This window comes from Salvia miltiorrhiza, chromosome 2 (genome assembly GCF_028751815.1).
Source record: "Salvia miltiorrhiza cultivar Shanhuang (shh) chromosome 2, IMPLAD_Smil_shh, whole genome shotgun sequence".
Classification (NCBI taxonomy): domain Eukaryota; kingdom Viridiplantae; phylum Streptophyta; class Magnoliopsida; order Lamiales; family Lamiaceae; genus Salvia; species Salvia miltiorrhiza.
Window position 1 is genome coordinate 57,741,253 of NC_080388.1, and position 13,112 is coordinate 57,754,364.

A 13,112-nucleotide genomic window follows, 5' to 3' on the forward strand; every position below is an offset into this window, starting at 1 on the left:
GGTTTGGGTTCATATTGCTAACTGAGTACTTTTGATCCTTCTGTTTCAGTTTTCTCTTTCTCCACTTTGTTTATTTTATCACTACAATTTATTCTCATATGTTTCTTTTCAATGTTCTGCAACTCAAACAAAATTTTGTGTTCCTCTTGTTTCAGTTTTTTTATTCCTTTTCAAATTTTAAGACACAAAAGTTAAGTGATAGGAACGACTGGACATATATATAGTTCTTTAATCTTTAAATTGTATTCTGTTACATTTTTGCTGTAAGGAATAGGATGATTTCGAAGGAAAATACCAAATATTATACCAGTGCGACTGCCTTTTTCAATGATGTCTTAGGGTGCGTTCTCTTTGGTTGTAAATTTATCATGAGAAAAGGAAGGACTCACCCTTTAAATTCTTCATTTCTTTTTCCACATTTCTTATTTGACCCTTACTCATTCCTCATTTACACTACAAAGAAGGAATAATATTATCCCTCCACATGATAAATTTACCAGCAAAGAGAACGCAGCTTTAGGATTTAACAAATTATAAATTGATAAGTGATTTCCAACACTGTAAATTTTATACGGCGCGTTGGTGTTTAATGCGGAAATACATGTTTAAATATTTTAAATTTTGTCAAATTTTCTTGTGCTCGTGTGTTTTAGATACTCGAAGTTGTGTCAAATTTATACATTAGTTGGGTTTTTTTCTTGTGTTCGAGCTAGTCTATCTTAGAAGCTTTGAGCTCGGGAGCAACTTGCTAGTTTAATTAGACATGCTCATTTTTAAAAGAATGCCTTTTCTCATGATGAGATTAGTTGTTTCTCCCCTCTCCAATGGTATTATTACTCATTTCCAATTATATTGAAAAAATCTTATTTGTTTTCTCTTAATTCTTTTTATTAATTCTAAGTTGGATTGAAATTTTATATAATGAAATTTATGATCTTTTCAAGGGCAAAAATGACCTTATTGGATGTTTATTGGCTAAGCTTGTAAGTTGGTACTAGTCTACAAGGAAATGAGGAATGCATGCATGCCCTACTTGCACATATATACATTGTTTATCAAATTTTATATTCCATATCGAACTTTTGCGATTATATTTATCAATCTAATCGCCAAGGAGTAAATCTCGTAAATGTCACCTTCTCTGTCCCGATCATCGCAAGTGGATTTGAAGTTTGAAAAGGAATTTTTCTTATGTTTTCTAAGTTAAGACAAAAAAGTAGTACTTTTATTGACAAAAAGATCACAGAATTTTAACACTGGAATGAGAAAAGAAATAAAGAATATAAAATTGAGAAAAAAACAAAACAAGAGATGTTTGTCCTCGATCGTTATTGTGAGCCGGCTGGCATTCGCCTCTTTTTGAGTCCACCAGCCGCCGCCGTCTTCCTCTTCTGCGGCGGCGACCCGCTGTCTGAAGATGATGAAGAAGCGGCGGACCTCTTGGACGTAATTCTAACGGGCGGCGGCTCGCCCGAGTTTACCCTCAACGGGAAATTGAGCATCGCCCTCGAGCCGCGCATGGCGTAGGCGGCCTGATCATAGGCCAAGGCCGCCGCCTCCGCCGTCTCGTAAGTTCCGAGCCACACCCGCGCCCCATTCTTTGCCGGGTCTCGTATCTCCGCCGCGAACTTCCCCCACGGCCGCTGCCGCACCCCTCTGTAGTGCGCCTCTTGCGGCGGCGCCGCCAGTGCTTGGAAGGATAGCTGAGGCTCGGGCTCAGGCTTGACTAGAGGCGGCGGCAGCCACCCCATGTCGGCTGCGCATTCGTCGAGCAAATGTCTTCTGATGGCGTCGAGCTCAGCCACGTACTCATTCTCAATATATTGAAACATCATTGAATCTGCAAAAATTTATGATATGATGCTTTGGATTTTGTAGAGAAATATGAAGGTAATTAGGGTTTGAAGTTAGGATTTGGTGTATATATAGGTTGTGAATGAGAAGTAAGTTCATGCACGTAAGATCAAGCAGGAGTATTTTAATGTTGGGATTATAGCAACTATGCGCTTTCATCGATGCTTCGGTAAAGATTGATGCACGTGTGGTTATTTCTTTTATTATTTAATGATGCTAAAATATATATTATGTCGACCAAGTTGATCGCCAAAGCCTTGCATATGGATCAAATTTCATCTACATTTCGTGTTCTATTTTACTAGCTAAACTATATATATATATATATATATATATATATATATATATATATATATATATAATAAATATTAGTGTGAGATTTTATATCATTTATTCGAAAATTTACGAATTCCAACTTGTGTCAACTTCAAGCTAGTCAACTTTTAGAATATAAATATACAGATGGCTAATATTGTTGAATATCTACCGTGATGAACATTTTTCATGAACATTTATTGTAATTTTTAATTATATTTTATTTAATTTTAATTTATTATGCTTTAATGTTATAAAAAGATAATTAACAAGGGTTCACTCATCCAAATTAGGGTTTATAATTATTGTTTTTATATTTATTTGAATTAATAATTGATTATTTGGGTTCATTAATTTAAAGTTAGGGTATATAATTTTTTAAAAATTTCAATTTTTAGTGATAAATATTAATTAGAGTTCATAATATAATAATATATTTTATTTTTATAAAATATAATTATAAAATAGATAAATTAAGAGTGGTACACACAAAATAGTGGGACAGAGGATCCCATTTGCATTATTTAGTTCACGTTAGCATTTATTGATGTCATTAATTTTACAAGTTACATAAAAACTTCAAATAAATGAATAAAAATGATGCATTTCACGTGGATTTCGGTTTGAAACAAACAACGTATTAGAGTATGATAGATATTTATCACGTCACGCTCTTATTACGTGTGACAACGAGCCTTAATTGCATGATGAAACCATTAAAATAAGAAGAGATCGATTCTAGAAAATTATAAATTTTTAATGCATTAATTATAACTTATAGGCTGAACTTCCTGTTAAGTTCAATTTATAGTCTCAGCTATGGCCCTTTAAAAAAATTCGGCGTCAAAAGTGTGACGGGAATGGAAAATGAGACGGATATTCAATTTTCCACCTCAGCAAGATATAGTCATAGTTGTAGCACTCTTAGGCTGCGCGTTTTGTCTTTTCTCTCCCCATTCTTATGTGGATATACTTTTTATATTTTTATTTTATTGTCTTTAATATTTTTCAAAACTATCTATTTGAACATGAGAAATTAATATGCAATTAGAAAAAAAGATTACGTAGAACAATTGATCCAATACAAATTCCCCTATACTAACAAATTATACCATACAAATTATAGTCATAGTTGTAGCATTCTTAGATATGCACTCTAACCCGAACTCGAACCCGCTCCATCTACAATTAAGAAAAGAAAACAAACAAGATTATATATTTAATTGTGAGTATAATTACCAACTGAACTAGATTCTCAGTTGGTACTCTGCGTGCCTTATATTCACAAACTTGTGAGTTAATTTGAATCCCACAAATGTCGTATTTTCTTCTTCTTCGATTTGGTCTGGTTCGTTTGGATCGATTTTTTTAATGAAATATTATTTGTATATATTAAAAGTATTATTTTCTGTCATTAAAAATGTTATTTGTAATGTATCATATGTGAAGTATCATTTCTCGGCACATTCAAAAGTATCATTTGCATGCATTAAAAGTATCATTTTATTTTATTAACAGTGTTATTTGAAATATATCATTTATTTTTATACAAAGTATCATTTGATTTCATAAAAAAATATCATTTACGAAGTATAATCTGTATACATTAAAAGTATCATTTTCTATTATTAAAAGTGTCATTTGTAAAATATCAATTTGCAAAGTATCATTTCTCGGCACATTCAAAAGTATCAATTGCATGCATTAAAAGTACAATTTCCTGTTATTAAAAGTGTCATTTGTAATATATCATGTATTTTTATAAAAACTAATCATTTGATTATATAAAAAATTAATATCATTTACACATATTAAAAGTAGTATCATTTTCTGTTATTAAATATTCCATTCGTTCCCAAAAAGTACCCCAATTTGATTTCGTATTGAGTCCCACATCGAAGAGTGTAGGATTCTTTACAATATATGTGCAATGCACAATACAAAGAAAAGCTACATTTAATTAAAATTAAAATCCTTTGTCCATGGCACTGAAAATCGAGCCCCAGCCCGAGGACATGACAATGTGGAGGGGCTCCCTAAGGGCGGGCTTGAGCTTCTCGGTTGAGATGCTCGAAAGGATACTTTAGATAAATTGATTCGAAACATGCAAGCATAGTAACACTTCTCAAGTGAATGTACTAATTTTTCATTTTGATCATGTAACTTAAAAAAAAATATCTATAATACAGATATACTTTTTGTAGAATTTCTAAAAAAATTTTAATGTAAAAGACCTAATTTTAAAAATTCGTACAAGCCCATGTTTTGTTAGCTCCGCCCCGGTATTTGCACTTATATATCGTTACTTTTACACTCAATATCGATTTTGCGCATATATTTTTTCATTGTTTTTCTTGACAAGATATTTTTTGAATTTAAATTGCAGAGCAGTAATGACGTAAAATGTATCCATAATTCCATATGTTGGTTGTTTGAAGTTTGAACAAGAAGAGGAAAGAGAATGATAAAACTAGCTAATAAAAAATAGGAAATCGCTCTTGTGAGATGGCTGACGACGTCCGCTTCTTTTTGAGTCCATCAGCAGCCGCCGCCGTCTTCCTCTTCTGCGGCGAGCCGCTGCTGTCTGAAGACGAGGAAGCGGTGGACCTCTTGGATGTAATTCTAACGGGCGGCGGCTCGCCCGAATTCACCCTCAACGGGAAATTGAGCATCGCCCGCGAGCCGCGCATGGCGTAGGCGGCCTGATCATAGGCCAAGGCCGCCTCCTCCGCCGTCTCGTAGGTCCCGAGCCACACCCGCGCCCCATTCTTGGACGGGTCTCGTATCTCCGCCGCGAACTTCCCCCACGGCCGCTGCCGCACCCCTCTGTAGTGCGCTCCTCTTGGTGCCGCCGGTTTCGCCGCCACTGCTTGGAAACTCAGAAAGGATAGTTGAGGCTCGGGCTCGGGCTCGGGCTCGGGCTCGGGCTTGACTGTTGCAGCGAGAGGCCCCATGTCGTCGAGCAAATATCTTCTGATTGTATCAAGTAAGGCAAGATCAGCCTCGTAGTGATCGTCATTTTGAAACGTCATGCTGCAAAAATTTGAAGCTTTTTTTTCTCTTGAAAAAAACAAAAATTTGAAGTTAGAATGTTCTGATTTGGTGAGTAATTAATGTGTGTGTATATATAATAGGTTGTGGAAGTAGGTGCATGCATGTAACATCAAGTAGAAGTATTTTATTAGCTAGGGTAAGTAAAGACGGACAAATTAATGTTCAGATTAATATGGCAGGTGCTTTCCTCGTTGTTTCTATAGGAATTCAACAGATTAAGGTTAGTCATTCACGTGGCTAATTATATTCCATATACATATGTAGGGTTTTCTTGCATTGAGATTTTAGATTAAAGTGTGAATAATACATAAGACCAATTGTAGACCTTATATTATATTAAATTACACGGTCATAATTTTTATGTCTTCTCTGGATAGAAAAACTAATTTAGTGAAATCCCAAAAATTAAGTCACCTTCTATTTTCTATTTAGTAAATTCATATATATATATATATATATATATATATATATATATATATGGCTAAAATAAGTACACTTTTTAAAATATAAAATAAGAATCATTTTCAGCCCTTAGATCATCAAGATCTACAGTTGATTCATAACCCTATTGGATGGATTTATGGTCTTGAGTTCGAATCTCAAAGGTAGCAATAATTTATTTTTCACAATTCATACCTTTATACAGCGAATTCATATGTGTTCTACATAAAATTCATACATTGAAAATTGCTCTTATTTCTTATTTTAAGATGTGTTCTTACGGTAGCCCACCCATATCTATATATATATATATATATATATATATAGAGAGAGAGAGAGAGAGGAAGGATGAATAATAGATTAAGTAGACTCTTAATATCTGAATTGACCACATCAAAAAGAATTATGTATGCACTTGTGTGCTCACCATTATGCACTTTTGTGTTCACTTCGAGATAATTGTAATTTTTTCTAAAATTTATATATGCACTTTGGTATTTATCATATTATGCATTTTTTGTGTTCAATTTGACATCAGACATTAATTATTGGACCAACACACGCACACAAGTAAGGGCTTTTTTTTGTCAAGTAAGGGGGCGTTTATTTTTTATGATTACCCTTAGGGTGCTTTCTCTTTGATTGTAAATTTATTATGAGAAAATGAGGGATAAACAAGATTTCACCCTTTAAATCCTTTCAATCTTTTCCCTCATTTCCTACTTGACCCTTACTCATTCCTCATTTTCACTACAAATAAGAGATAATATTATCCCTCCAAAAATAGTGTGATAATATTATCCCTCCTTTGTAGTAAAAATGAGGAATAAGTAAGAGTCAATTAGGAAATGAAGGAAAAGAAAAGAAAGATTTAAATGGTGAAATTTTGGTTATCCCTCATTTTTCCATGATAATTTTACAACCAAAGAGAACGCACCCTTAATTGATAAAAATAGTAAGACTAATCTTTTGTTTATTTTGATGGATTGAAATTTTGAGATATCTCAAGACCCTTGATAATTTATATCATTTGATCTAATTTTTCTTGATTTATATCTCATTGAAAGGGTAGGATTGAAGTAATTAATCCTAGCATTAATAGTTTTTAAAGAATAATTAAGTTTTCCTTCCAAAAATAGAACAATTACATTTTGTCATCTGAAATATGACTATTTTTAGATTTCCGATTCTCAATATCTTCTCGTGTACTTTTTTTTTTTTTTTTTTAAGTTTCTCGTGTGCATTATTACTTACTCATATACAAAAACTACTTGGGTATGGATGTTCATATAGTATGGATATGATTAGAAATTAACTAAAATTTTAATGATAATTATTAATCAATAATTAAAATTACTACTATTTAATATCCCTGCGGACGTGATCCAACCCCTAAAGGCAGCTGCTGGTCAAATTCTTCGTCGGGAAAGGCTTTTAACTATTTTTTGTTTGAAGTGGAATTATTTGAAAATTTATTTATTTCATTTTTTTTTACCAGTATTTATTTGATTTCTTATTCGGAAACTATTTTTTTTGCTATTTGGAGCAGGCTACTCTGTTCTGCTCTACCTCCGTGTCCAATTTTGGTTTCTTTTTTTTGCTTAAATCTGAAGAAGTGGCTGACGTGGCTTTATATTTTGATTTTTATTTTGTGATGATGTTTAGTTCCGATTCCGATAATACTCATACTCCCTCCGTTCCCAAAATAAGTTTCTCTTTGGGGATGACACGAGTTTTAAGAAAAAGTGGTAAAATATTGATAGTAGAGAAAAATATGTTATAATTAGTATTGAGAGTGGTGAAAATGTGAAAAAATGTTATAATTAGTATTGAGAGTGGTGAAAAAGTGAAAAGTAAGAATAAATAAAGTATTATTAGTGGTGGGGTAGTTGTTCAAAAATGGAAAGAAAGAAAGAAGAACTTATTTGGGGGATGTCCCAAAAAGGAAAAAGATGAACTTATTTCAAGGACGGAGGGAGTATTTTATGGAGTAGTATAAATAGCATCCAATTTTAATAATACTAGCATCGGTTTGTATTCTGTGAGATGCACGAAAAATTATTTTATATTTATATAAAATTGATAGCAATTTAATTATTATATTTATAAATATAATTAAAAAATTAATTTTAATTGAATATATTTGAGGTGTATATTGAAAATATTTCAAAAAATAGAGAAGAATTTCACAATAATAAAATTTGATATTATAAAAAGGCAAAAAGAAAGTTAAAAATGAAAATAAAAATAAAAATAAAAAAGAATCAATAAACAGATTTATTCAAAAAAAGATGAGAGATGAGATGATTTTTTTTTTAATTTTTAATCTTTAAATAAATATAATTTTTATATTTTAAATCAAATATTTACATAAAATATATCAAATTAAAGCTCGTGATCTTTAATTTGATATGCATATTGAAATTTTATAATTAGTTGAACTTTACAATTTTAGAAAGAAATAGAATAAAAAAGAGAAAATAAAGAAAATAAAAGAAAAAAATATAATGTAGGTTACAAATAAACCTTCAATTTTATTATAACTACAAAATTGCCATTGAATTTTGAAATCAATTTAAAATTAATTTCAAATTGAAATCTTGGCTTTTCACGAGTATAGTATAGATATTGTGTTTAAGTGGACATTCTAGATTACTCCTATATGTACTCGTTGTTGTTGTTGTTGTTGTTGTTGTTGTTGTTGTTGTTGTTGTTGTTGGTGGTGGTGGTGGTGGTGGTGGTGGTGGTGGTGGTGGAATATGATTGTAAAAAATGCATATCCACGAATTTATATATTTTTTAAAAATACATATATTAGTGAAAAAGTTTGCATATAAAATATGAAGATAATGCATATCGAAGGTTGAATTTACTTTATGTACATTTATATATAATATTATGCATGTTTTTGTTTAACTGTCTGATGTTATATGTTTTAATGTATGCAGGTATCTCCAGAGCAGAGCAGAAAAGTTTTAATGTATGCTATAATAATAGTGATCAATTTTTTGGCGCCGTTGCCGGGGATGCTATATGTTTTAATGTATGCTTGGTTTTTGGATAGCTACGGCGACGGCGTATAACCGGTCATTTAGCTCTCCTTTGTTTTTCGTTTTTTCTTTTGTGTTTGTTCACACGGCGACGACGTCTAACCGGCCGTGTGGTTTTCTCTGGTTTGGCATTTGGCGACGGCGTCTCACCGGCCTCTTGCCTGGTCTTTTCTGTTTGCGTTGGTGGAGAGCCGGGACTGTTTGGGGACGATGGTTAGGCCGGAGTTCCGGAAACTTTCCCTTCCGCTCTCCCCTTCTTTTGCTTTGGTTCTTTAGACGGGTACTCTTTTTCCTTTTCTCGGTTTTCCCCCTTGGGGTTTTACGTGAAAAGTTTTAATGAGGCTCGGCCCTTAGTCTACTTTCTTGTGCTTTCAAGGGTTGTCTTAGGTTTTCTTCGTTTTCTATAAAATCTCAGTTTATATATAATGTATGCAGGTATCTCATTCTAGCATATTTCTTTTTTCTTCAATTTGCACAAAATTTTCTTCTCCAATTTTGTCGAACTCTCAACCTCTATTGAATTGGAATTTTTATTAACCAAAAAAAGAAAAAAAAGAACTATTAACCCATTGATAGCACAAGGGCGCTAATTAAGGGTCGAGTTTCATCAAAACTTTTCCAGCAAAAATCCAATGAAAAAAATGTCGATAAAGGAAAAAGATTGCCCGTCTATCTATATCTATACTAATAGAAAAATAGCCTAAGGTATCTTAAGGCACAACTTGTGAATTGCCTATTTGACCCCTATTATATATTTTATTTTAAAATTATTTTACATATTATATATTTATAAGAATATATTAATTCATTAGATATTACATTAAATCTGTGTGATATATTTCTATAGCTATTGATAAGGCTTATAAATAAATATATTTATCCAATAAATTATCTAATAAAAGTAATGAATTAATAAATTTTTTAAAATAATAAATTATCAAATAAAATAATACTCCATCCGTCCCGCCGAGCTTGAGGCGTTTCTTTTGGGCACGTGAATTAAGAAGTTGTAGATTAGTGTTTTAAGTGTGTAGTATAAAAGTGATAAACTAGGAGAGAGAAAGTAATAAAGTGATAACGTATGAGAGAGAGAAGGTACTAAAGTGATAAAATATGAGATAGAAGTAATAAGGGATGCAATTAGTTTTACTATAAGTTAGTGCTTTAAATTGCCTAACTTTTGCCAAAAAAGAAAATGACTCAAGCTCGGCGGGACAGCCCGAAAAGAAATACGACTCAAGTTCGGTGGGACGAAGGGAGTATTAATTATACGTACAACGTACGTATTTTCTGCTAGTTACAAGAAAAAGGAAAAATGAAACATAGACAGATCGGAACCATAACCCAGCGCACCGAGAATTAGAAAAAATTCGGATCTAGCCACTCCAACCCACACAACAAAAAGAAACGAAATCTCGGACAGGAACAGAGCAACCCAGGAGCGTGGGGCCGAAACCGCCAACATCTCCAAAACATCCGAAAAAGGGAGAGAGAGGCATCAAAGCTGTGATGGTGTTTGATGAAAGATGCAGGCAAGAAAATCACAATCATCTCCAAAACGATCTCTCAACATCGTTTTCACTCACAATTGGTCACATCAGTCGTTGAAAATCCCCACAACCTCCACCACCTATCCCCTTTTTTTATCTAATTTTTTCGCCTTTCTCCCTTTCGTTAGAAAAACATCAGAGATAGGATTTACTATACGTAAATTTATGTTCATTATTTATATTTGTGTTCAACAATATTTATATTTCCATTTAATATTATGCATAAATTTGTGTTTAATATCAATATTGGAAAAATCAACTGTGAGAAAAATCAAAACAATTTAATTGTTTATTTAGAATCATAATTTTTAATTTACATGCAGAATTAAAAATAAATGAGAATTTGTATATTTACACATAATTTCTTCTAAATTTTAACACAATTTAACACTGAAAATATTGTGAAATACTCATTTCGTCTATGAGAAATAGTCATTTTTTACAATTTAATACACTTACAAAAATAGTCTCTTTATACTTATAGATATTATCTCACAATATATTATTATCAATACTAGCGTCAAATCCGTCGAAATTTGACGGGAATCATTTTATGTCATCATTTATAATTATTATATGTTATTTTTATTACTATAACATATGTAATAATTTATATATAAATTATTTCTTTAATTAATTTGATATGATCAAATTAAATTAGTAATACAATATTTGAAATAATATTAATCTTAATCACTTTCGCCAATTAAATGTAGGTTGTGATAATAGAAATACATTTTTATATAAATATTCATTTGATGAAGTTTATAAAAAGTTGATGTCGGATTGAAGATTTTAGAAGAAAAAATATGTAAATTTAAAGTATGATATGATGTACGATTAATGTGTCGCATCTGCTGTTAATCGTATATCGATAATATTTACTCTCACCGACCCTCAAACATTTTTTTTTCCTATTTTGGTTCGTCCCCAAAACATCTTCCTAACATATTTTTGGAAACAATTTCACTAATTATTATTCTTACAATTTCACTTATTGTGGGACTCGTTCTCCACTTTCACTAACTATCACTATTATAATTTCGCTTTTTGTGGGACTCATTCTCAACTTATCAAATACATAACTAACTTTTATTAAAACTCGTATCATCCTCTCTTAGGAAGATGTTTAGGGGACGGAGGGAGTATTAAGTTTGTTCAAATTCTTTAAATTTGACGGATAAGAAATAATTTAACCAAACATATGTCATCTGAGTATCTCATATGGACCTAATAAAATCAGATAATCATATGAAGCTCTAAAGACCACATATAACATTTGAACGTCAAAATTTTGAAAATCATATTCTTTGGAGTTTGAAATACCACATCTGAATTTTGAATATCATCTTGTATGGAGCTTGGAGATTATAACTTACTTGTGAGTATCATTTTCTCTAGAATTTGTGAAACTATAATTAAGTTATGAGAACAATCTCGTCTCAAACTTTAAACAACATCGTCAAATTTGAAATCATATTCAATCATATATATATATATATATATATATATATATATATATAGTTAATTATTTAAGTATATACATCTATATATAAACGTATTATATATATATATATATATATATATATATATATATATATATGTTAATTTGTGAGTATGATGTGATAAACTTAAACTAATATTATATAATAAAATAAAATACAAATATAAATATTTTTTAGATATGAAAATTGATTAATAATTTAGAAAAAAAAATAAGAATAATGAAAATTGAAGAAAATTAAAATAGAGTGATTATACGGCGCCATGTAGGATATGATTTATTTTGTTATTATATATATATATATATATATATATATATATATATATATATATAGATAGATAGATTGGACATAGGCATGTATTTTATTTATTTATAACATTTAGTTGAAGAATATCTTTTCTAAAAACTGAATTGACATTTGAATTGATTGCTTTTCGTAGATTGATTTATTGGTATACTTTATTTAAGTTTTAGTCACACTTGGAACAATCTCAATTAAGTGTGTATAAGGATTCATATTCTAGATGCCATCATTTTATTAAGTTAAATTTTTCGGGTGAAAAAAATGTGGATTGCGAGACATGATGAGTTCTTGTTGGTCATTGAGTTTATATATATAAGAAAAGTTGGTATGAGGTTGGGAGAGATTTCAGGCATTTGAAAACAGACAAATAGACCCTCGAAGTGCTAATGTGTTTTAATTTGGCTGGGTTTCGATAATCAAATGGATATGTAGGATTTATAATTAATTGGATATGTTGAATTTATCTAATATATTTATACAATTATTTAATAGTACAGACTTTATCTAATAGTTTTATACGATTAGTTAATAGTATAGAATTTATCTATAAATTTATATGATTATTTAATAGTTTTTAAATGTAAAAATTGATTGATTAGAAATGTATAAATAAATAAGAATGAATGAGAATTGAGAAAAATTAGAATGAAGTGATTATACAATGCTACGTAAGATATTATTTATTTTGCTATAATGAAAAAATTAATTTCAGATTATTTAATTATTATGATGAACTATTTCAAACAATATAATCACTTACTTTTATTAAAATGTCTATGGTCTATTTTTAAAACTATATTTTAAAAGTAGATGAAGTAATTAATTCGAATCTTGAACAGTCATAGATGCTTTGATGTTTTGAACATTGACTGTAATATTGGAGTTTCTGATTTACATATTGACCGCTGTGTTTTCGAACAATTTGGTGTGCAGTCATATCATATCATATCGACTTGCTCCAACCCATACCGCCCCCATGTGGCTCTCATCACCCAAATATTTTGTGTATTATAAAATTCACAACGACGACTCTTACTCAC

The 13,112-nt window shown here is 30.8% G+C and overlaps 2 protein-coding genes across 2 annotated transcripts; both read right to left on the minus strand.

Annotated features, from left to right (window-relative positions):
* Positions 1 to 1,203: 1,203 nt before the first annotated feature.
* On the minus strand, positions 1,204 to 1,948 carry LOC131010596 (ethylene-responsive transcription factor 1A-like). Its single transcript, XM_057938191.1, has one exon. It carries the CDS (start codon positions 1,833 to 1,835, stop codon positions 1,329 to 1,331), a length of 507 nt encoding a protein of 168 aa, XP_057794174.1. The 5' UTR covers positions 1,836 to 1,948; the 3' UTR covers positions 1,204 to 1,328.
* Positions 1,949 to 4,563: 2,615 nt separating this feature from the next.
* On the minus strand, positions 4,564 to 5,282 carry LOC131010597 (ethylene-responsive transcription factor 1A-like). Its single transcript, XM_057938192.1, has one exon. The coding sequence runs from the start codon at positions 5,199 to 5,201 to the stop codon at positions 4,644 to 4,646; it is 558 nt and encodes a 185-aa protein (XP_057794175.1). The 5' UTR covers positions 5,202 to 5,282; the 3' UTR covers positions 4,564 to 4,643.
* Positions 5,283 to 13,112: the final 7,830 nt, after the last annotated feature.

What these genes read in the sequence shown, in the direction of transcription:
- LOC131010596 (XM_057938191.1), bottom strand. Translation starts at nt 1,835, where the DNA reads ATGATGTTTCAATATATTGAGAATGAGTACGTGGCTGAGCTCGACGCC.
- LOC131010597 (XM_057938192.1), bottom strand. Translation starts at nt 5,201, where the DNA reads ATGACGTTTCAAAATGACGATCACTACGAGGCTGATCTTGCCTTACTT.